Raw genomic sequence first — 25,762 nt, 5'->3', positions numbered from 1 at the left:
ACTTTTACTTTTGATACTTTTAGTATATTTATATTTTATACTTTTGATACTTTTAGGTCAGTTTTGAATGCAGGACTTTGACTGCCGTAAGAGTTTTAAATATTTCCACCTTGGATCATTTTTCCACAGAAGCAGGCAGCTCACTATCACCGTGCTTGCTGTGTGTTTATGGTGCTATGGTGTGAAAACACACTTCCTGTTTGACGTGTTTTACCAGGTGTGTCACAGCATGAATACCAGGTGATTCAACCCATCCTGGTTTCATTTTGCAACACCGTGTCTGCTTATAGAGCAGGGTGTTTGCTGGGCGGGGTGGTAGTAAGTAAATCGAGAAGGATATAGCCTTTGTGTGTGCGTGTGTGCGTGTGTGTGTGTGTGTGTGTGTGTGTCGCTTAGTACATGTTTGCTCAGTAATCTCTGGCTCAACCTGTCTGATAGGTGTGGGCTGGCTGGCACTGACTTGCACAGGTATGAGTAGAAATCCAGCACAGTTGTGAGAGAGGAGGGAAACAGCAAACAGCACTTCTGTGACGGGAACTTTTCACTTCACACAGGAATAAGGAAGGAAGAGGTGGACAAAGGAAACCCTTGGGAAGGAGGATTTTGGGAGAATACTTTACAATGTGAAATAACCCAGAGGAGATTCTTCTTCTGCACTTCGACCCATGGCTCTGGGATTCTAATGTGGCATTTCAGGCTCTGGGACGTACAAGATGTTGCTGTGTTTCTCAGCATCACATTATATATGTTTCACCTAGGTAAGCATCCAACACACGTAGATATAACTTACTGACCTGCTGCTTTATAAAACATCCTTTGTACTGTGTAAAGTGACCCTATAACTCTCCTTAGACACACTGAAACACTCTAGTTCCCACACGGTTGGGCCTACAGGTGTGGGGTTTCTTACAGGTGTGGTTGACAGTATACAGAAGGCATGTGGTGGTTTATTACAGCTCTGACGTAAAGCATGTCCTAGTTTTTGTTATGCAAATACAACTTATTTGAGCAAATACGACTTATTTGAGCCAATAAAACCATTTAACCTGATGTAGTTTAAGATATTAGCAACATGCTAAAATAGCACATGTGATGGTTTGTTTATGCATTTCAATTATTCTGTTATAAGCTTGTACATTTGTTATATAGCTATTTGCCAAATAGGTATATAAAAGGCTTGATAGATTGTAACTAAGCACATTTACTTAAGTACTATATTTATGTGGATTTTTGAGGAGCTTCTAGTTTATTTGAGCATTTGATGTAACTTTATACTTCTATTCCACTACATTTAGAAAAACAAAACAGATGTAGGAAAATGTAGGAAAAAACGCATTTAAAGGGTTAAAATTCTAACAATTAATGATATTTGTTCCTTATGATAAGGATGGAGAATGGACCCAGTCAGATTGCTTTATATATTCTAAATATATTATTGGATTTTTATTATTGATGCATTTATTTAAACAGCTAATATACTGTTTTATGGTTTAATTTATATACATGCATAATCATGTTTTTTATGTTAAATCTCGACCTGAAAAGTAACTAAAGTTGCATTTAAAAAAGGGCATTTAAAGGGTTACAATTTTTTTTTTTTTAAAGGATATTTGTTAGTTATGATAAGGACTTATGAAGGTGGAAAATTATATTAATATCTATACTTAAAGAAGAAAGGCAACATTTTATCACATCAGAGCAACTTTTAAAAAGTGAGGCACAAGAGTTAAACAGGCTGAAGCTCAGTGGGGGAATGTAACTAAGTACATTTACTCATGTACTGAACTTCCACATATGTAACTTTATACTTCTACTCCACAACATTTTAGAGGCAAATATTGTCCTTTTACTCCACTGCATTTAGTTGACAGCTTTAGTTACTTTCAGGTGGAGATTTAACATAAAAATCGTGATCAAAAACCTCATAACAGTAAAATTAGCCGTTAAAATTATCCCTCTCTTTACTAAATGAAAATGCTGCTTACATAAATGTGACAGTAATAAGAATCCAATGATATATTTAGAATATATAAATCAATCTGAGTGGGTCCATTCTGCAAAACGAGTACTTTTAAGTACATTTTGATGCTGATCCTTTTGTACTTTTACTTCAGTAAGTTTTGAATGCAGGACTTCTACTGTAGTGGAGTCATTTCACAGCGTGGTATTATGACAATCCTATATTTGCTCAGGGCTAATACCTAGGCTGAGGGTCCAGTAGGAGTTAAACTACTTTAGTAACTTGCATACCAAAGTAGATCAACAAACACAGTCAGTGTGAGTCAGCTTGTCCTGGACTGCACCCAAAGAAAGTCTGAAACCTAAAGAAAAAAGAAAGATGAAGTAACTGAACATCTTTGACCCAAAAGTTAAGGGACTAAAACTTCCTTTTCATTCGATTCTCCCGTTCAGAACCGTGAGAATGAGTTTTAATGTCATGGAAGTTAATGATTGCTTTAAGTGTGCTGTCTGAATAAAAGGGCAGGCTGTCTTGTTTCTCAGTCAGTGTTGTTATTCTCAGGTGGAATTCTTTACCTGTGCCTCATTAAGCAAACACTCCACCAGCAGAACCAGATCCCCCACTGAGTCTGCTGTGCAAAACATTTAATAAGTGGCGGCAAAAACAGAGAGCAGGCCGACAAACACCGCTGCCCTCATTCAGATCGGTTCCTCTCAGCTCGTTTGACAAGTTGCATTCTTCCACCAAGAGGAGAGAAACTTGACAAAGAAACACAACATTCAGTGTCAGTGTCATGAGTGTGAAAAACAACAATATACATATATATTAAAATGAGACCTATCCTGGAGCACTTGAAACTATCGTTAACCCCCCTAAAGTACCTAGTCTGACATATTTGACTCACTCAAATAGACACTCACTTTTGACATTATATTGTGCCTCTTTGTTTGTAATTTCTTTTGGTATGTTATGGTATGTGTCAAGTTTTTTTTTTTTTTTGTCTCTTTTCTTTATTTATTCATCTATATTTGTATTTATTTATTTATTCTTATTATTCTTATTATTATTATTATTATTATTATCGTGTGTTCTTGAAGAGTACCTATTGTGACATTTGACACACTTAAGTGGAGATTCAATTCTGATGCACTCAAGTGGACATTGGACTCTGACATTATATTGTGTATACTCTGTTTTGACACGTCATAGTTTGTGTCTGGTTTTTATTTATAAGCCTTTTATTATTATCTTTATTATTATTTGTATATGTATGTTATTTGTTACTCTCAAAATTGACAATAAAAATATTTTGGAAAAAAAAAAGAGAGACCTACCTGGGTACCAGTAAAATGCTGTTTACATAAATGCATCAATGCAAATAATAAAGTAATATATTTGGAATATACAAAACAATCTAAAAGTACTCGTGATGCAGAACTGACCCACTCAGATTGTTTTATATGTTCTAAATATATTAAGCGATTATTTGCATTGATGCATTTATGTAAGCAGTGATCTAATATCTAATCACTTTAAATGTAACATGTTTTTTATGTTAAATCTCAACCTGAAAAGTAACTAAACCTGTCAGCTAAATGTAGTAGAGTAAAAGGACAATATTTGCCTCTAAAATGTGGAGAAGTATAAAGTTACATATGTGGAAATACTCAAGTAAAGTACAAGTAGCTTAAAATTCTTATAATATATATATATATATATATATATATATATATATATATATATGTATAGATCAAGTACAAATTAACTTAGAATAAGATAGAACAGTGTAGACGTGCAGTTAAAATATGAGATAAACTTACAAATACAAAAATAACTAAGAACCGTAAAATTACTGAGACTTTCAGTCTATCTATCAGTTGTGGCCCCACATTTTGATATGATCGGTTTTTCTGTGTTTTTTTTTTTTGTTGTTTTCTGTGTTTACTCTGTTGTTTTCTGTTGTTTTTCTGTTGTTTTCTTCTTTTTCTGTCTGTTCACACAGTGAATCTGTAATGTATATCTTCACATCCTGTTCTCTTTGGTAGCTGGAGCCATCTCCATCCGTTCTCCCCAGAGGAGCCTGACCCGGTCGGTGCAGGAGGATGTGTTCTTCTCAGTGGATGTAACCTGCAACGGGATCCCCACCATACAATGGACCTTTATGTCTGCAGCGGTGAGCCGCTCCATAGGGATTTGGCAGCAGGGGGTGTACACCAACATCACGGAGGATTACAGCAGCAGAGTGCAGTCCTACACCAACGGCTCCATGGGCCTGTCAGACCTGAGGCTGCAGGATGCTGGATACTACGTGGTCACCGTCACTGATGCAGCAGGGAGCAGCAAGGACGCTGGGTTTGTCCTGAAAGTGAACGGTGAGCAAGCTGGAACACTGTAAAACAGTACATCTTACTAAAAGAGTTAAGTAGACATAACTTAAATAAAAAAAAAAAAAATGTAAGTACAAGTTATTCATTCCAGTGTGTTCAAGTGACTTATTTAACTTAAGTGTAGCTATATCATTTTATTTATAAAATTCTGTAATTAGTTTTTATGGGTATGTCTTTTATGTTATTTCTGTTGATTATGCAATGCCCAATTCAAACTAATAATTACTGTGACATAATTTGAATTATGACAGTGTTAAGATTTAAAGTTAATCACAGAACATTGGCACATGAATCAATATAAGCTCATCAAACACATTTTCACTTAAATTACTTTTTTTGTATGTCTCTAACACTGTAGTAGCTTTTAATAGCTGCTATCTCTTGTTTAGATTTGAGAAACCCGTTTACAAAAACGATAATGACCCTGCCAGTTCACATTGTGGTATTAACGCACACAGTACTGCTAACTCATAATTCACACGTCACAATAACTCTAGACATATGAGTTATCTTTAATATAATATATCTTATATATATATATATATATATATATATATATATATCTTTAATATATATATAACATTCAACCAGTGTGGGAATGTAACTTAGTACATTTACTGAAGTTCTGTAAAGAATTTGGAGCTACTTGTACTTTACTTGAGTATTTCCAAATATATAACTTCATACTTCTACTTCACCACATTTTAGAGGCAAATATTGAACTTTTTACTCCATGTAGGCCTACTTAGCCTCATTCCCCTCACTACATTTAGCTGACAGGTTTAGTTTCTTTTCAGGTTGATATCTAACATAAAAATCGTGATCAAAAAACCTCATAACAGTATATTAAGTCGTTAAAATTAGCCCTATCTTTACTAAATTAAAATGCTGCTTACGTAATGTCACAGTAATAATAATCCAATGATATATTTAGAATATATAAATCAATCTGAGTGGGTCCATTCTGCATAACGAGCCCTCTTAGGTACATTTTGATGCTGATCCTTTTGTACTTTTACTTCAGTAAGTTTTGAATGCAGGACTTCTACTTTCTGCTTTACTAACTTTACTAACTTACTGTCAGACAGGTAGGACTCATTTTAACTACTTAATATACTTTTTCTGTTCTTTAATTTATAAAAAATGTCACTTTCAGCTAAATGTAGTGGAGTAAAAAGGTTTTACCTCAAATCTACTCAGTTACATTCCCCCACTGTATTTAACTTTATGCTTTTTTGATCTTCGGATTGAGCAGTTACTCTTTTTTTATTAGCCACATGTAGGTTAACACAGGGTCAACGGGACATTAAATTGTATTTGACGTGAGAAACAGGTCAGCTCAGCAATAAAAGCACGAGCCGCTGCAGTCAGAGCAGTCATATACATGATTAAAATGACAATAACAAGTTAAAACTAGAAAATTTCCTCTATGGAAATTCTGAAAGGGCCATGGGGGCTACTGCCGGTATGTGTACACTATGGTGAGATTCTTCAGAGATTTCAAACTATGCCCTTTAACCTCAAAATGTGTGTGTGTGTGTGTGTGTGTGTGTGTGTGTAATTAAAATCACATAAAGTTACGTGTGTGTGTTTGTTTGAAGCATGTGTATGCATGTGTGAGGAGTGTGCGTGCTTACACGCATGTGTGTGTGTATCTGTAACTGTAATCACATCAAAGTTCAAAGGCAATCAGATCAAAGCAATCAACAGAATTAACTGGCACCTGTTCCGGCTCAGTGACAGCAGAGGTAGACAGACTGGAATATCTGGCCTCGAACAGAAAGCATTTTTGGCAAAACCATAATACCTATCATTGATCCGACTTTGAGTTATAACTATAACTCTGACAGCTTTGCCAGAGGATTGTGAGTGAGAAGACAAATTTTCCTACGTTTCTATGTATAGATTATCTCTGTAGAGTGGAATTTGGGGCCTGGAGCGCAGTTTTCAAATGTATTTTTTGACAATTTCTTCTCTCCCTCTACACTCTGGCGATAATGTCACACACTGTGACAGCGGAAGTTGAGATTTATGAGAAAAAACTCATTTTGAGAAAACAGCCTTTAAAGGTTTTTATACATTCTTAATGGAAATTACTTTTTGAAGACAAAATATTGAATCCAATGTAAAACACATAATAATGTGCGGGAGAATCAAATGTTATTATTTCTTAACATGAAACACAATAATTGTTTTCCAAGCTGCATTCCTCACATGCTCCCTGCACTGTAAAAAAAAAAAAGCCAGAACTTTACTGTAAAAAATACGTTGCAATTTTTTCTAATATTACGGTGAAATGATTTTAGCACTGTTGATTTCACGTTTAAGATTGCCATTTTATTCCATACTGTACGGTAAAAAATAAAACACATAAAACACCCTGCTCCATCAAATTAAATGCTGTTCTGCCATATAATTGACAAGAAAATACTTTATAAATGCCGCATAAATTAAAGATTTTACCATTTAATATTACAGTATATTTTTGTTAGAGATATGGTGTTTAGTACATTTAACAGTGAGAAAAAGTATTTTTACAAAAAATAACTGCAAAAATTACAGTGATGGTATATTTTGTTGCAAACACGGTGCCAGTGTATTTTACAGTGGAGAAATGTATTTAACAAAAAACGAACTGTAAAAACACTGTTTTGGCTGATATATATACATTTACGGTGTTAAATTGTTACTGAAACTGAATTAACCCATTTATCATTGTACGGTCTTTTACTATCATGGTTTAGCAGCTTTTCACAGTAAAATCTACAGACCTTTTTTACAGTGTGTGTTTACATCTCTGGAAAGAATCTGTATGTTGCAGTAAACATGATTTGTCTCCTGTGTGTCTCCATCCTGCAGAGGTGCTGTATGAGGACCTGCAGTACCTGTCTGTCTCTGCCTTAGCACTGGCCTGTCTGGCGGGCCTTCTCATGCTGGCCATGTGGCTGCTGGACAAGGTCTACAGGAAGATAGTGGCCTGGAGGCGCAGGAAACAGATGCCAGGTGAAGCAACGTGCAGAATAGTACCTCAGAAATGCACTTAAACCTCTGAAGTCCAGGAGATTTTGGTTCAAATTTGTCAACTTCCTATGCATTTATTTCTGTCTCTGTTTAGCATCTTTCAGTCTGTCACATGCATCACATGCATGGCTCCTTTTTCTCCACACAAACTTGGCTATCAGTCAGATTTTTCATTTCATTTTAATTAACAAAGTCTTAAGCTGCCAGGAACCCAAAATACAAACATAAGACACAGGTTTCTATGTAAATGTACCATTTTTTTCCCCCTGATAAACAGCAGAAAATAATAATAAATAATAAAACTACAAAACAGTCTTTTTGCATGTAAATTAAAAATAGTAATAGTTTTCATTGTAGAAAGAAAATTCACATTATAAAAATGGTCTAGAAACATAAATGGCACACTGTGAAAGCTCCTATGATTGCACTTTCAACTGGCTTTCTCAGCTTGTCTACATATCATATATAAATAAAGTTATTACGGTAAATAAAACGTGTGTACTGTCAATACATAGATGGACTCAGAGGGTTAAGTTCAGTACATGAGTAAATGTACTTAGTGACATTCCACCACTGAGCTTCAGCCTGTTTAACCCTTGTGTCTCACTTTTTAAATGTTGCTCTGATGTGACAAAATGTCACCTTTCTATTAGTATATATATTAATATTAGTTTCCACTTTCATTCAGCCTTATCATAAATAACAAATATCCATTTAGTTTTAGAATTTCAACCCTTCAAATGCCATTTTTAAAATACAATTTGAGCAGTTTCATATGTGGAAATATTTAAGTAAAGTTTTTTATTTTTTGTACAGTACTTAGTTACATTCTCCACTACATTTCAGCTTTAGTTACTTTTCAAGTCAAGATTTAACATAAAGACATGATTATGCATGTTCATAAATTAAACCATAAAACAGTATTTTAAGTCGTTAAAATGCTGTTTAAATAAATGCATCAATTATAAAAAATTCAAAAAAATATTTGGAATATATAAAACAATCTGAGTGGGTCCATTCAGCAATACAAATACTTTTACTTCTGATACTTTAAGTTAATTTTGATGCTGATACTTTTGTGCTTTTACTTCAGTAGGTTTTGAATGCAGGACTTTTACTTGTAATGGAGCAATTTCACAGCGTGGTATTAATACTTTTACTGCAGTAAAGGAAACTTCTTCCATCACTGCCACTCGATGACTTAATATTACTGGGTAAATAAATGTAAGAAAGTAAAAAGTGGCCAGTACTTTTGTAGATTGTGTTAAAATTATTTTTAAACTTAATTAAAAAACATTTCATATAAAGTTGTATATACATATACAACTATATATAACTATATATATCATTGTGCGAGAGGTTTGATGTGGTTTGAGGTTGTTTATTGTGTCAATATGTGTGTGTTTGAGAACAAAGGTCTACTGTCCTACAAAGTCTAACTGCAGTAATAACATTTTTGGTCAAAATTGAGTTATAACTAAAAATTAACTTGTCTCTTTTATCTTGTGACAAAGTTTTAGATTTCAATTTTGCTTTATTTCAGAGAAATAATTAATAAAAACCACAAAATCCAACTCAAAACTTGCACTTACCACCATCTGCTTTGGATATATATACTAATTTAAACATAAAAATAATATAAATTATAAGTTTATTCAAAAGGCAAATTATTATCTAGATAGTAATTAAGTAAAAAAAAGTGAGATATAATATTAAGACTAAATATAACATTTATTTCTAATATTAAGTCTAAAATACACAAATATTTTAAGAGTTATTAAACACTTTCAAATACACTTATAACAAAATCAATTTGAAAATGTTTATTCACTGAAAACAAAATGTAAAAGCTGAAAGAAGACAACAACATTGTAGTTACTGCACTCTGTTTGTGTTACTATTAGAACCTTTTACAGCAAAACCAGAGTTGAGTAACTACATTTTTGGGGTCAAAGGTCAAATAAATCATGCCTTTTGAGCATAAAATTATATCAATACATGAAGAAAAAAGTGTCATATCACTTATCTTCATTTAACCCATTTGGCTGGTCAGTTAAAAAACATTAAAAAACTTTAAAGCAGTTTTTCTCACTTTTACCTTTTGCGTAGTTACTGCAGTTAGACTTTGTAGGGCAGTACAGCTTTGCTGCATCAGTGTGTAAAATTAAAATTAGTTATAATTTTTAATTTTAACTAACTTCAATCCCTTCTTTATGCAGAAAATGATGCAACAGAGCTGCAGCCTCTTTGAAGGACGTCCAGCTGTGGCAGGAAAACACACCAGAGACTCTCCATCAAACCCGCGGACTACTCCTTAAAACTAACAGTCACTTTTTTTTTTAATTCCACAAGTTACTTAAAGCCAGGAAGACGGCTTATCAGTAATGAAAAACTGTGCAGCAAGCTGTTTACACTTGTATTGTTTACACACGCATTTACATCTCACTACTGATGAAACCCCTTTGAATGTAAATATATCACTCCTCACATTGGAAAACAATACATACTGTATTTATTGTATAAGAGTTGTGTGGTTTTCTTTTTCTCATGGCTTCAATCATAACCCAGAAAGAAACTGGGAATATGCTGTTAGTCTGCTACGATGATAAAGACAATCTCATTTAAAATGTCATGGTTGCAATGAGCTTATATCATTTATGAAAAAAGTAACTATTTACATGTCAAGTTACCTCCAAAAGTAGTGTAATTACAGAAGCATGTTACTCCCAACACGGCGACAAGTTAAAAGGATAAAGTAAAACTTCACTGCAAAAAAGGTGTGTCTAAAAACAAGATAAAACACTAAATCTCAGGGAAATTATATTGCTGCATGGACAGATAATTTCACTTGACAAGATTTCTTAAATTAAGATTATTAAATCTAGAAATAAGCATGTTGTACGCTTAAAATAAGTAGTAATAACCAGAAGTCTTAATAAAACACCTTTATAGCTTTATTCTTATCATATGAAAAATCAACCGATAAACAGACAGACCTTTATTTTGTAAAGTATTGTTCAAGGTACACAAATGATGGCAGTATTCAAAAAGTCCATAAATTAGGTAAAGGGATGAAAAAGTTACATTTTGGACAAAGGGGCCTGAATAATGACTGAAACTGAAAATGTGCTGCCTTCCCTTACTAAATGTGTGGCTGAAGATCTGAAGGGAAAGTAAACGAGTGTCTGTGTCTAAGGACACGGGGTCAGTGCAGCCATCAGCAGCTCCATCTTGTACACAAAGTTCCGTCCCTCCATCTTGCTCCAGTGGACCTCTTTGCTGGGCCCCCTCAGGTGGCTCCACTTGCCGTCCTGGATGACGTCGCTCTTCGGCAGCTCTTTGGTCTGGCTGCGGGGGAACTGGACCAAAACTTTGCTCCCGCTCTCCGGCCCATTACGCACTAAATCAGAAACAAACAGACAACATATGAAGGACTAAAATACTTCAATGTTTAAGGGATAAGTGTAGTTTTAGTCTGTTTGGTTTGTCCGAATCAGAGTGAAATTGATACTTTCGGTTCATTTTGTATTTCATCTGGTTTGCTTTCAGGGTGCAGAAATGTAAGCGGACAAAATACAAATAAAAAAAAAAAGATTTGCAGAGGGGAGTGTACGAAGGCGGAGGGCTGGATTATTGGTTGGAAAGTTGGCGGTGAAGAAATGTGAACACGGGAAAAAAAACAAAGCAATGTGGAACCGAATGCACCATGAAATATTGCTATTGTTTTATCTATCGGGCATGAATCATTTCTAAAGATTTTTTTTTGGGCATTTTTATGCTTTACTGAAAGTGATAGAGTGAAAGGGGGTGATAGAGGGGAAGACATGCGGCAAAGAGAGCTCAGGCCGGATTCGAACCCGGCTCCGCCACAGCAAGGACTCAGCCTTAGTGGTAAGCGCTCTACCAGTGTGAGCCATCGGGACGCCCCGGGCATGAATCATTTCTGATTTCTGATTTTATACACATCATTGTTTGTGTGGAGTTTATTCAGCATCTCCTGTTTGTGTTCTTCGTCCCAGATGTCAAGCAATCAAGTCAGTATCTGTCACTCTGTGTACATCTCACAGGTCGCCCACAATCTGCTGCGTTTTGGTTCATTTCCTGTATATGGGAAATGAAATCGAACTGTACTAGAGTTAATTTGGTACCGACTGAAGCCCTCTCTCACAAGTGGTCTTGGACCAGTTGTTTGGAGTATGATTGGAGCGTTCATAAGCGACCAAACGAACCGTAACAAGGAAAAAAACTTTGGGTTGTGAAGGTGCTTATCCACAGTGAGTGGCTGCATCCCAATGTCAAGGAAGGATCCTTGACATTGGGATGCAATCACTGTATTTGCTACAGTTGATGGCTGCCAGCACACCCCCAGTGTGGATAAGCAGGCAGGAGTACCAACACAGAAAGCTAAAAAAAAAATATCATATGACGTCATTTTAAGAATATGTTTCATGCTTTACCTTTACCTCACATATTTGAGTCCGGATTAAGTCCTAAAAACTCAGTCACACAAAAGATGCAACTAATGGAGGCAGTAGTAGACCAGCAACTACCGTCTTCTGGAAGGTAAAATTACCATTTTTGTCAAAGTAGTCTGGTGGCTTTGAAGACTAGATAACAGCTTCAGTTCCTGTCTGACAGCAAGGTAAAGTTTGAAAATATTGCAAACATAATATCGCTTAGTTTTTTTGAGCTGAGTAAAAGTTTACATACATACATACATATATATATATATATATATATATATATATTTATTATTTTTTTTTTTTCTTAATGTTTTTTGAGTTTTTGGGGCCAGTCCTATTTTAATATTGTCTCGCTTCCATGCTGGATCTTCTCCTCCTCCAGACTGGGAGCGTGCCAATAATGACTAATAATTATAAATACCTCAAACACTCCAAACTACACCTCTAAATAGATCCATACTGATCATTTGAGGCATTCAGTATTCATTCATCAGATTGCCTAAGGATAGTTTTGCAACATTACTTCTTGGTGTGAATGTGCTTTACATGAGTGATTTTGTGGTTATGTGTCATTCACTTTCTTCATGATTCCCCGACTTGTATCAACCTGTCTGTTTCACCTCAAGTGATTTCAGACTCACAGGTATCAGACTCACAGGTTCTGACTGGGTGTGGACTAGTTACACTTAGTGAGAGTCAATATGCAGCAGGGGACATGTCTGCTGCATTGCATTCTGGTCAGTTAGGGCAAATGTTTGGAATGAAAACTGCATTATTTCTGCATAATTTTCTCCCACTGGGACTGTGAAATGTCACTATATCATTTTATGATACTGACAGAAAAACATTTATGATGTTTTAAAAAAAAAATACTACCCCTAAATGTCAAAGATCTGTGATGTGACATATACGTTACATTGGGCGTTTATGGATTAATGATATGTCTTATTTTAAAATAAATAAACTAGACACCTTTTCTGCTAACAGAAACACAAATTTGCCTTTTTCTTTGCATCTCCACAACATATATCAAAATTGTGACAGGAAAGGATAGGATTATTTTTTGTTTAGATTTGGTCAAATGTACTTTAAATTGAACAGCAGAGCATATATTAATTTAAAATAATTTAAACAGTGAAAATATTGAGTGGCCTATTACCATTTTGGTTATTATTACAAATATGTCACATCAGGTTTTCAATTTTTAGGTTAAAAGCTCGATGTGGCGTATACGTATTATTTTTGTTACTTCTTTTATATTAATTTGTGAAGGAAATATGGTCAAAAAAGGTAAAAAAAAAAAAAAAAAGCTTTCAAGTCACTTCTTGTCACAGCCACACAGTCCTGCTAAGGGACTTTATGAGTTAAGGTGAAGCATAAAGCTGTATATGGGAGATTATAGAACATTTAAAGTGTCACCATGGGTTCTTATGGGTTAAGATAAAGAACTTCCTTTCTGGACCTTTCCAACACTCCTCTCACCTGAGATGGCATACTCTCCATTAGGAGAGGCGACGGTGACAGCGGAGGCGTTTCCGATGCTCTCCACGGGGCCGAGGCCGACATGGTTACTGAAGCTGAGGACGTGCCAGCCCATCACTTTGGCTAGCTGCTGCACCGCATGCACCTGATGCTGTGACATCTGTAAACACAGCAATACCACACTGTTAAAATAACCATTCATTGTTTAGTTTAACCCATTTAGGCCTAAAACGCCTGTAAAAAATGCCTGTAAAACCTCTGGGCGATTTTGAAAGAACCCCCTAAAACCTGAAGTTTTTCTGGAAATTCAACAGAAGATTTTTCAGCCTCTATAGCAGATAGAAATGAAATTCAAAAAGTATTTGAGAGCTTATACCCGTGGCTTTCATGGGAAGTTGAGTTTAATTGTCCAAACCTTCAATAATTTTTTTTTTTTTTTTTTTTTTTTTTTTTTAAATCAACAAACTCAGCAAATGTTACATTTGACTGAATAAAAATCCTATGCATAATACTAATCCGTCACTTACTTCTGAGCTCCCTCAGCTATAGTCGTCTTCCGCCATGATTTCAAAGTTCTGGAAAAGTCCAATGTTGCATTGCGACACTCCCGCATGTATTCTGATGGATTTAATTGGCCAAGAGACCGAAAATAGGTGGAAAAAACTACAAATACTACAAAACGAAGTATCCGCTTTCCTGGCTTTAATGGTAGAATAACGCAACAGCGCTCCCGGTTTTAATGGTAGAAATGCGGTAATGCTTTCCCAGCTTAAATGGGTTAACTCTGGAGATACAGGAAGATCAAAAACTGTAATCTATAGGAAAGATATACATAAAGCAATACAGGATATTTTAACACACATATACCATTTGATTTCAAAATCATGGACTTAAGTTATATCCCCCCAGAACTGAGTATTATTGACAAATATTTAATGGGTGCATTACTGGCAGCTGGGAAAAAATGCCCGAACTAAAAGATGGATGTTGCAGACTGGACCTACAATTAAAAACTGGATAGATGTGACAATAGATATATATACCATGGAAAAGGTAACTTTTTCTCTCAACCTAAAGTTAGACATGTTTATGAAACACTGGGAAAGATGGGTGCAGTTCATCAGACTTTAAGACACGATTTTCTCAAGGTAACAAGCTGAAGAAACATCCATTTTTTTATTTGATTTCATTTTTTTTTGGTTTTCCCACTGTATCTCAGTGACGTGAATATGCCCAACTTCTACAGACAGTTATATTTATTTATTCAAGTTATGTGTTTACTATTTGCCTCATACCCCTCTGGATGTTAATAGTTTAATTGTATGTTTTTGTTTTTTCTTTTTGTTTACACATACATATTATGTTATTAAAAGGGAATGGACAATAACATTTGGAACAAGAAGCTATTGATACAAAACTCTTGGCTCTGTACAATTTTGATGCTAACAACTGTAAATCTATTTGTACTTGTCAATTGTTGTGAAATTCCCTAATAAAAAGATAATTACAAAAAACCCCAACTGTAATCTATAAAGTAACTAAAGCTGTCAGAATATTAAGATGTAGTGAAGTTGAAGCATAAAGTTGCATAACTTGAAAAAGTGCAACACTTTTAAATGTACTTACTTTCTATGATTGAGAGCACGTTAACTGGAGTCAAAGTCCATGTTTGCGTATGCATACTAGGCCAATAAATCTGATTCTGATAAAACGTGTTAAACTAGTACTGGGCAGCAATAAAAACTGAAACAGATGTGTGGGAAGTTCCCCATGAACTGATACCTGTGAGATGAGGAAGTCCTGCAGTTCCTGCTCCTGGTGTGACAGTGTGACCACCCGTCCATCTCTGTGCACCACCCTGATCTGCTCCACACCAATGTTCAGCTGCAGCTGGATGGACCTGAACACACAGACCGTGTAAAGTAATTACCTACACTACTGGTCAAAAGTTTTAGAACACACCAACTTTTCCAGAATTTAATTGAAAATGATGCAGTTTAATGTCTCAAGTGTACTCTGAAATTAATGCACATTTGCAACATTTAAAATTCTTTATTGAGCATGATAGTGTTTTGAAAGTAAAAAAAAGATTCAAAATCACATTTTATGTTGGACTAAAGGACTAAAAAAAAGACACAAAATGACTAAAAAAAGACACAAAAAGACAAAATGACTAAAAAAAAGACACAAAATGACACAAAATGACTAAAAAAAGACACAAAATGACCAAAAAAAGACACAAAATGACTAAAAAAAGACACAAAATGACTAAAAAAAGACACAAAAAGACACAAAATGACTACAAAAAGACACAAAATGACTTACAAAGACATGAAAAGAATTCAAAAATGGACAAAACAGGCCAAGACTCCATAGAGTTAAGTTGTTAATCCATTTCTTGTTCCCTGAAAAAGGCCTACTTGTATAATTTTGAAATGTACATTATTTTCCAGTTTTTGTTAACCTTACCTTTTTTTATTTACCTCTGGCAGTTCACCACTTACCTTTGTACCCTTTCTAGCTGTTCATTTGACTTGAACTGCTTGAATTTCAATAAAAAACTGGAAAAATTGGGGTGTTCTAAAACTTTTGACCGGTAGTGTATATAAGGTCAGAGATGTAGGTCAAAAGCTTCTTTGTGCCTTAATTATTTCTTTATCTTTCCCTCATCTCCGTCACTTACTTGCAGATCTGTTCGTAGCCTTGAGACGTGATGAGCACCTTGACGCTGGACTCGTACACGTCGTTGATGTTGGACCAGTGAGCCTGGATCTGGGGGTCTTCTATGCGGCTGGCCAGGCTGTCGATGGTCCGCGCCGTCCTGGTGATCACAAAAAGTCATCATTCCTTATACACAACCAAGATTTACCAAAGTGCTTTACATAAATGATTAACAACAAAAAATCCAAAAGATACATAAATGAAAATCAACAAAAATTCTAAAAGATACATGAATGAATAACAATAAAATCTACGAAAATCTAAGATGTACAATACAGCACACAAAAAACAACTTCCTTCTCACACAGGTTCCAAAGCCTGGGAGAAAAACGAGTTTTAAGAGAAGATTTAAAAGTGCTGTTCCACAGCTTAAAGGAGCCACTGCAAAAGATCGATGGCCTTTAGTTTTTAGCTGCATTTAGGCACATCCAGGTAGGACTCACTTAGACCTCAGAGCTCTGGTTGGTCGGTGAACATGTAGGAGTTCAGTGAAATACGCTGGGGCCAATCCGTTTAAAATTTTAAAAACAAACATCAGGATCTTAAAATCTATTCTGAAACGGACAGGAAGCCAGTGCAGAGAAGCCAGAATTGGGGATATGTGGCAACACGTACAGTGTAAACAGTAAAGGGCCTAGAATAGACCCTTGAGGCACCCCACAAGTAAGAGAGGTCATACTAGAGGAAAATTCTCCCAAATGCACTGAGAAGCTCCTGTCAGTAAGATAAGGAACAAGGGAATATTAGGGGAAATTATTCTGATATTAACAAGAAATACGTTCATATTTACTTTTTCTGAATGAGGTGGTCAAAACAACATCGTCTCCTCTGAAATTTTCTGTTTCTCGATTCGTCAGCGCTTGTAAAAACTCATAGATGTTACAACTAAAGTTACCTGCTGCGTAGGAAGATGTGTTTGGCCTGTTTAATGATCTTCTCCAGCAGACCCTCGTTCTGCTGCAGGCTGGAGATCTCAGCTTTATCGTAGGCCTGCGGCCCAGCCAGGCGCATCCGTTTGTGGCCAAAGGGGGCGCTAGCAGGATGAGGCATCACCACAGAGCTCAGCTGCTGCTTGTGGAACTGGAACAGAAAAAAGGTTGTTCAGTGAAATGAGAACTGATTAACCATTAACAATGAAGTTGCTAGTGTTCTAAATAAATAAATAAGAGTCTGCTTTTGACAAAATTTCCCCCAGTAGGACCAAGAAAGACAGGACTGAACTGAAGTAAAGCTGGAATCGTTTACACCCCCAGTTAAATTATTTGTATAATAAAAGCATCAAAACAGATCTGAGTCTGATATTAACTCTGATTGTTACGTTATCTTTGTCTTTTACAATTGTGAACAAGAAATGAACGTGTCACTCACTACACCAGCTGTCATTTATGGACTGCTGATACAAAAAAACATGCAATGAGCTAAAATGTCTTCTAGGGAGCAGCTTCAGTGACTCTCACCTCTCTCATCATCTGGTGCAGATTGTGTTCCAGTACGTAAAGGTGGTCGTCTGGTTTGGGTTTCTCTGGGGACGCCCGATTGTTCTTTTTCTCTCCCGTAGAGTGGCACAGTGAGATCGACAGCTGCAGACCTGCAAAGGAACCGACAAGGCATTAGTATGTTTGAAATATTTCATCCAACAAAGTCTTTCCTTTGACTTTTAAAGTCATTTAAATCTGTGTGAGGGGAGCAACTGGACTTTGAATGAACTGCTGCTGTAAAACAATAGTTGTTTTATCTTTTTTCTGTTGCGTTTTGGAATACCCTCACTGTTCTATGTCACATATATAAGAGTCATTTTCATTTGGAGAAAACTGGTGCTTATGTGAGAATCATGATCTTTGATTTTTCAACACCATCCAACACAACATACTCAAAAACAAGCTGACAGAGATGGGAGTGGATCTTTCCTTCATCTCCTGGATCGCAGATTACCCGACAGGAAGACCACAGTATGTCAGGTTGGGGAACTGTGTTTCTGGGACGTTAATGAGCAGCACAGGGGCTCCACAAGGCACTGTTCTGGCTCCATTCCTGTTCACACTGTACACAGCGGACTTCAAATACAACTCTGAGTCCTGCCACATCCAGAAGTACTCAGACGACACTGCTATTGTGGCACGTATCAGGAATGGACAGGAATCTGAATATAGGGATCTGATAAAAGCCTTCAGTGACTGGAGTCACAAGAACTATCTCCTACTGAACACCTCAAAGACTAAGGAAATGATCATAGATTTCTGCAGCTTCAAGCCCCCCTTCAGCCAGTGAATACCTGAGGGGTGGACATGGAGGTGGTGCTAAGTTCTAAGTATCTAGGTGTATACCTGGATAATAAGTTGGACTGGTCCCTAAACACTGACGCTCTCTACAAAAAGGGCAGAGCCGCCTCTTTTTCTTCTTGAAGCTCAGATCTCTGGACATCTGTAGTAAGATGCTGCAGATGTTTTATCAGTCTGTGGTGGTAGTGTGTTGTTTTATGCTGCAGTCTGCTGGGGAGGCAGCATCACACACAGAGATGAAGGCGGTTGGACAGACTGGTCTAAAGAGCTGGTTCTGTGGTTGGAGCCAGGTTGGACACACTGGAGGAGGTGGTGGAGAGATGACCTGTCAACATGTTCTAGTCCATCCTGAAATACCCAGATCATCTGCTACACAAAACCTTTATGGACCAAAAAAACAGCAGTGGACGTCTCCTCTCTCTCTGTTGCAGGACGGAGAGATACAAAAGATCCTTCTCTCCTACAGCCATCAGGCTGTCTCATTCTAACAGAGATTCTACCAGACTAACTGAATTTCCCCTCATCAAAAATAAAAAAAGAGTATTAACAAGATCCTGTAAAAAGAACATTATATGCATTTCCTTAAAAAAGAAAATGTATGGCATTATAATTGACCAAAATAAATTTTTGAGTTCTTGATGCCTTGATTGTTTGTGTGACAGAAGAAAAAAAAAAACATGCGTCATTGTTGACTTAAAATGATATTAAAACTAGCCTGATACTTTGCTCTCTAGTGATTGGTTTGGAAGAAGTGGAAACCTCCCTCACTCAAACTGGTTCGAGGTCAGACTGAAGATGGAAATGGAGTGAAACGCGTCATGAGCGTCCTGACCTGGGAACGGCTGTGAGATGATCTGATTCTTGACAACAATGTGAGGGATCTGGGACTTAATCTGGACAGCTTCCCTGGACAGCTGGGCGAAGATCTCCTTACAGAGCAAAACGTTCTGTGCCGCCTCAAGCTTCACGTGCCACAGCTGCGTACCTGGACACAAATGACGGCAGGATGAAGGGAAAGAAGGCCAATTTCATTTACACCTCTTTATTATACATATGTGTATATATATTTTTTAGTTTTATATGTTCACACCTGTCAGAAGTGTATTGAACCTTACCGGCTTTGGTTTTTGGCGGTCTCCTGAACAGGTTGACAGTTCCCAGGTCACCGATGTCTGGAGCTTGTTTCTGGATGGACACCTAAAGACACAAACAGTACTTATTATATAAGTATATTACTATATTACTATACTATACAGCTTCTGAAATCTTCAAAAACAGTTTTTTTCTGTCATACAATTCACACAAATCCAGTGGGGTTACATTTTGATTCTGTTTAGTGTTATCACATTCACGTTATTTGGTATAAATTGTATTATAACACCTTAGATTTTGCATATATACGCAATGAATATTATGACTTTCCCATAAAAGACATATCTTTGTTGCCGCTCATACGTAAGTATCTTAATATAAAGTGTCCTTGTGGTTTCCTGCTTACCTTAATATAAGCAGATCCTTCTAGATCACTGGGGATTTGGACATCGAGGGGGCAGTAGTCCTCTGGGATCTTTTTGTCCAGATCAATGTCTGTGTTCTTGATCACCTCAAATGTGCCATGGTGAGGAAAAAGGGAACCTGTATGGGGAAACCGTCAAACATATTAGATTGGGAACAGACTACACTTTAAAAATGCCGTCATGTTATTTTATCATGAGAACAACACGTTTTGAATGCATTCGAGGCGTGATCACCTGCGCTCCGGTAGCTCAGATCTCCCAGGATCTTGTCTCCCACTTTACGTAGTTTCCACTGCGAGCGGAGTCGCAGCAGCTCAGAGTTGAAGTCCCTCTGCCTCCGGTTCTCCTGGTTCTCTGCAACTGACTTGCTGAGCTTCTCTGCTCCCTTCAGGAGGAGCTGCGCTGCAGTGCCCAATGACTTCTTCTTACTGATCAGCTGGAACACCTGAGGGGTCTGAACAAGGGCAACACATGCTGTTATTAACCCTCGGGAGCCATCAAAAGCACCAAAGCATGACTTCTTCAGTTTCAGTTTGATGATGATATACCAAGTAAAACTGGAGACAAGCTCAAATATTCAGTATAAAAATATAGAACTGGATGTAACCCTCTTATATGTTATATTTGCAACCTGTGTTCACAGTTGCAACATCTCAAATTCTTCATTGAGCATGATCATGTTTTGGAAGTAGAAAAAAAAAACTTTCATGTGATTCAAAATCACATTTTATCAAGTTCAAGTTCAAGTTCAAGTTGCTTTATTTGTACCCAGAGGTAGATTTTGTTTGCAGTATAGAGTCCTCATACACACACACAAAGAGGCACATATCACACATCATTTAACTTAAGACAGTGGGAGTTGAGAAACAGCAAATTAAATAAAAATAAAATTTAATTAAAAATTAAAAGTTCTTACAGGTCCAGACTATACTTAGATATTGATGTGAACTAAAATACGAATAGCAAAAAAAAGAAGAAAAAAACAAAAACTAAATAAAATAAAACTTGTTTAGGTTGTAAAAAAACAAAAAACATAGATAAAAGGTTAAAATGTATATTTCAAAATAGTAAATACATACATAAAAGCAACAATAAATACATTTTATGTTGTTTTTTTTCTTTTGGGTTCAAACTGTTGATCCAGTAAGTCAGGATGAAAAAAATGATTATTAGGTCATATAGGTGAGGTTGTGGTGAAACAACATGGCATTTAAACATTTTTTAAGTGGTGTATACAGGCAGGATAAAAAGGATTCAAAAATGGACAAAATAGCCCAAGACTCCATAGAGTTAATGGAAGTAAATATGTGGGTTAAAGTAATTCAAGCAGTGGTGGAATGTAACTAAGTACATTTACTAAGTACATTTTTGCATTTTCACAGTGTGGCGTTAGTCATTTTACTTAAGTAAGTGATCTGAATACTTCTTCCACCACTGAGTTTAACTTTGCATAACCAAGGTTATAATAGTTTTGGATTTTCCATTAGTTTTAGTTTTAATTTCGTTGTCAATTTTTGTTTTCAAATTCAGTTACTTTAAATTAGTTTTTATTTTTAGGAAAATGCTTAGTTTCAGTTTAGTTTTAGTTTTTTGTATTTGTTGGGTGCAAGATTCAACAAGGTCACAATAAATGTTGCCTTTATTTCCTTTATCTTATCCATCTCAACTCCAATAAGTTTATTAAGTCATGAGACCAAATAGATGAAATAGGTTTCATATCAATCTGTGTATCGTTCGTTCTTTTCATTTTCAATTGGCAATTACGTAAACCCGACCAATTAAATATTAAAATCAAATTCAGCTCTTGTGCCCGTTTTTCCATTTGGTATTTTTGATCTGAGCCTAATATTGAAATATGAAAAAACAGGCATTTTTTTTTCGTTTTTTGTCTTATAATAAAAAAATAAAAAAATAAATAACCAGTCAATTTTTCATTATTTGATTTTTTATTGCCAATTGAAAATGGAAAGAACGAATGATACACAGATTCATATCAACCAAAAAGGTTTATGTACGAAAAAAGTTGACAAAGACCAAAACGAAGGACATTTTCACTATAATTTTAGTGAGTTTTATAACCACACAATACAGTTTCAGTTAGTTGTCGTTTTTAAAAAAAATCTCTCGTTTTTATTTTTATTTCAGTTAATGAAAACGTTTTTTCAATTCTAGTTTTCGTTATTTCTTTAGTTTTCGTTAACTATAATAACCTTGTGCAGAACATGGGAGTTGTTAGTCTATCGCTCTCTTGATTGACTTGTCTATTTGTGCTGTTGTGTGACTTGAACTTATATTGATTTTTTTTAGTCTGGTCTTACTTTAGGTGGCTAAAAATGTTTGACTGCTGCCTCTCTCCACGGCTGTTCATTAATATAGAGCTTTGGGAATCCAAACTATCCCTTTCAGTGATATTGACGTTATACAGCAGTTTACCTTGCCAGCTGTTGGATCCTGAGACACTGGGTCTAAGGCCATGTACTTCTTCTCCTTCACCACGCTGAGCACGTCATGGAGTACACACATCTCCGTCAGGGCGCTGCGCAGGTTGTTCCGGACTGAGTCCCAGGGCCACAGAGACGGCTGAAACTTCACTGTGCCTGTGAAAGAAAACCACAAATCAGATTTAACAAAATCCATGAGTCTGATAGGGCCAGGACTCAATAAAAAAATAATCTAATTAATTAGAGGCTGTGTAATTAATTAATCGAAATTAATCGCATTTTAATCGCATATAAATATTTGACCTGAGAACAGTGAGAAGTAATTTTTTTCACATGGATTTTTAGTATACCATTGAATAATGACTGAATACATAAGCTTAAGCAACAAAAATATTGTTTATTTTTGTTCAAGTCCAACAGACCAGTGCAATTTTTGCCATTAAGTGTAGTATAGTATAGTAATATTTAGAAATATAGTACATTTCAGAAATTCAGGTAGCCTATAGGTAGGTAGACCTTCTGTAAACTAGAATACTTTGGGGTTTTTTTTTAAGTAAAACACAATACTTTGAAGTACATTCAGAACATTGGCAACCCTGACTATTAGAAAACATCTCTCTGTTGCTTCAGAGGCCATAACAGACTTTGTTGATTTACCAAAAAGCTGGTTTAAAAAAAACAAAATGTCCCATCATCCACGGGGCCAACCAAAGCGTCTCATCAGCTTCTTCCTTCATGTTCACTGTGGTTTGTTGTTGTCTGAACTCATGAACGCTAGTTGGTGCTCCAGTATAATCGGTCTGCCTGAAACTCATCCAGTGAGAAACGTTCCGCGTTGCAAAAATAAGTGCGATTAAAATGCGTCAATTTTTTTAACGTGTTAATTTTTGTGTAATTAATTAATCTTAATTAACGCGTTAAAGTCCGGGCCCTAATAATAACTTGTTTCAATTTCATCCATCTGTCATCTATTCCTGCTTATTCTGTACAGGGTTGTCTTGTCAGTAACAAATGCTAAAACTCTCTTGACTTTATTATGTTTATTACTAAAACCACTGCCTCGATTGTCAGGAAACGTGGTTAAAAAGTGTAGCATGAGCCAAGGAAGAACCAATTTCGATTATGGAGTGAATCTAAAACCGACAATTGATAACAACATAGGGCAATGAGTTTATCTTTTTATTTAATAAGATGTTGTAACTCTATCGTGAAAAGTCCTTATCTGTGTGGTCGTTTCTCTTTAAATACATTTCTCTACATATTTAAAGTTTGAACATAAATGTGCAGCAACTTAAGAGTTCAAGTGAATCAGTGATGGATCCATCATAGCTGAAACCACTCACAGAGGCTATATCTGGCTCTAAACTCTTCATCTAAGCATAGGTTACCTTCTTCTTCCTCCGTCTCTTGCTTGTTCCATTCGCGGTCCCTGGGCTCAGCCTCGTTCCCGTCCTCCTCAGAGTCAGATCCCTGGCTGAAGTCAATTCTTTGTGCCAACTTTGCCAAGTTCTGGGACATGGACAGAGGGGGGACGTATGTTTCTGTTCCATCCAGAGCCACTTCCTGCACCTGCTTCTCACAGGAGGACTCGATGCTGACCCTCACTGCTGGACCACCAGACATGATGGCAGGGCTGATGGGAGGAAGACAAGCAGAGATTCAGTCATCAAACTGTGTGAGAGCAAAAAGCAATTCACTACATTTGTCTGACAGCTTTAGTTACTTTTCAGGTCGAGATTTAACATGAAAAACATGAGATTTAACTTGTCTAATCACTTTAACTGTATAATAACAGTATATTAAGTAGTTCAAATCAACCCTACCTTTATAAAATAAAAACTCTGTTTACATAAATGCATCAATAACAATAATATAATAATGTTTATGGAGCTTTGATTTTTTTAAAAAAAGGTTCTCCTGTTGTTATACAGTATTTATGTTCAAAATTAAATAAACAAATAAACATTTTCAATGAAACTACTTGTGACATGTCATATTTGGCTTTGACTGAGCATTTGCTTTCACGTTGCGATAAAAAATATCGGGATATATATCGTATATCGATATTCAGCCTAAATATATCGGGATATGACTTTTGGTCCATATCGCCCAGTCCTAATATATAAACATATAACAGTTACTTTTCAGATTCTTAATTACTGTACTTAAGTACAATTGTGAGGTATGTGTATTTAAATAATTTAAAGTGATTACACGTGTTTTTAAATGAAACAAAAACAAAAAAACAGTATCAAGTAGTTAAAATGAGCCCTATCTTTAGATAAATAAAACACTGCTTAAATAAATGCATCAACAATAATAATCTAATAATACATTTAGAATATATAAAACAATCTTAGTGGGTCAATTCTGCATAACAAGTACTTTTACTTTTGATACTTTAAGTACATTTTGATGCTGATACTTTTGTACTTTTACTGCAGCAAGTTTTGAATGCAGGACTTCTCAGTGTGGTATTAGTACTTCTACTGAAGTAAAGGATCTGAATACTTCTTCCACCACTGATTGATCCAAAACATCATATTTCGCTTTAACACTGACAGGTAACATTTCACTGCACAAAGACTACTTTGAGTTTTCGTACTTTGAGCACATTTTGCTGACAATACTCACATGATTTTACTTAAGTTAGGGTTTGAATGCAATACTTGTACTTGTAGTTGAATATTTTCAGTGGTATTAGTACTTTTACTGAAAAAAGGAGATCTGAATACCATTTACTTTTCTTTGACACCGAATAGCAGCACAACAACCACTACTGACCGTTTTAAGACCTCTTACTGTTATGAAAAGCCTGTTAGATAGAGTCTTACTTCTGTCTGAGACACACTTTAACATGTGTTCAAGCTTTATTCTATTCGTGGAAATGAAATAAAGGCAGATTTCACTGCTTTTTTCATATGTGGACCACATTAGGTCTAGGATGGAAAACCATTGTACCTAGACTGCTCAGATCTGGACTTGATTATCACAGAGAGGTTTCGGATGTGTGAAAGCGTTTTTCCAATTGTGAAAATACAATAAATGTTTGTTTATTTCTGCGTCTAGCTAGCAAGATAAGCTAGCGTTAGCCCCTTGCTAACCATTCAGGATAGATGGAAGACCCCAGAGCTCGGAAGAAATGTCCCGATGACAACATAATATTTAATTCGTTAATCAATCTCACCTGTTTATGCACTCGTCACAAGAATAGGAAATTATTCACTGGAGTTGCGGGAGATTTAGTTTTAGTGTTTTCCAGTCGCAAAGTGAATGGTTCATTATTAGCACGTGACCCTCTGCTGCCCCCTAGCGTCAAGCTAACAATTATTGGAGTTTAGCAGTTTTGATTGCTCCGTGTTACTTTCTTTCACAACGTTTTAATTGGTAAGATAAAACAATTATATTAAAACAATTATATTATAATATTATTATTATTATAATATTATAATATATTATAATAATATATATTATAATGTAATTCATGTACT

The 25,762-nt window shown here is 35.9% G+C and overlaps 2 protein-coding genes across 2 annotated transcripts; one reads left to right on the top strand and one right to left on the bottom strand.

The window, feature by feature from the left end:
- The first annotated feature begins 188 nt into the window (after nucleotides 1-188).
- On the top strand, nucleotides 189-9,969 carry LOC131970461 (V-set and transmembrane domain-containing protein 5). The gene is made up of 4 exons (XM_059331856.1): nucleotides 189-758; nucleotides 4,006-4,332; nucleotides 7,207-7,350; nucleotides 9,588-9,969. Exons 1-4 carry the CDS (start codon nucleotides 683-685, stop codon nucleotides 9,617-9,619), a joined length of 579 nt encoding a protein of 192 aa, XP_059187839.1. The 5' UTR covers nucleotides 189-682; the 3' UTR covers nucleotides 9,620-9,969.
- A 382-nt stretch (nucleotides 9,970-10,351) lies between these two features.
- Nucleotides 10,352-25,660, bottom strand: med17 (mediator complex subunit 17). Its single transcript, XM_059330457.1, has 13 exons — nucleotides 25,459-25,660; nucleotides 23,660-23,904; nucleotides 22,264-22,427; nucleotides 20,065-20,284; nucleotides 19,812-19,948; nucleotides 19,429-19,510; nucleotides 19,146-19,298; nucleotides 17,492-17,622; nucleotides 16,930-17,114; nucleotides 15,997-16,134; nucleotides 15,096-15,213; nucleotides 13,314-13,473; nucleotides 10,352-10,768 (listed from the first exon to the last, which is right to left on the bottom strand). Exons 2-13 carry the CDS (start codon nucleotides 23,892-23,894, stop codon nucleotides 10,560-10,562), a joined length of 1,932 nt encoding a protein of 643 aa, XP_059186440.1. The 5' UTR covers nucleotides 23,895-23,904; nucleotides 25,459-25,660; the 3' UTR covers nucleotides 10,352-10,559.
- Nucleotides 25,661-25,762: the final 102 nt, after the last annotated feature.

Source organism: Centropristis striata, chromosome 4 (assembly GCF_030273125.1).
Source record: "Centropristis striata isolate RG_2023a ecotype Rhode Island chromosome 4, C.striata_1.0, whole genome shotgun sequence".
In the NCBI taxonomy this organism is placed as follows: domain Eukaryota; kingdom Metazoa; phylum Chordata; class Actinopteri; order Perciformes; family Serranidae; genus Centropristis; species Centropristis striata.
This window is presented reverse-complemented; position numbering and strand designations above follow the sequence as displayed.

Coding starts and splice junctions, on each gene's coding strand:
- LOC131970461 (XM_059331856.1), top strand. CDS start 683: ATGTGGCATTTCAGGCTCTGGGACGTACAAGATGTTGCTGTGTTTCTC. Junction 759..4,005: donor ATTATATATGTTTCACCTAG/GTAAGCATCCAA, acceptor TCTCTTTGGTAG/CTGGAGCCATCTCCATCCGT. Junction 7,351..9,587: donor GCGCAGGAAACAGATGCCAG/GTGAAGCAACGT, acceptor TTCTTTATGCAG/AAAATGATGCAACAGAGCTG.
- med17 (XM_059330457.1), bottom strand. CDS start 23,894: ATGTCTGGTGGTCCAGCAGTGAGGGTCAGCATCGAGTCCTCCTGTGAG. Junction 19,949..20,064: donor TCTGAGCTACCGGAGCGCAG/GTGATCACGCCT, acceptor TTCCCCATACAG/GTTCCCTTTTTCCTCACCAT. Junction 19,511..19,811: donor AAGGATCTGCTTATATTAAG/GTAAGCAGGAAA, acceptor TTGTGTCTTTAG/GTGTCCATCCAGAAACAAGC.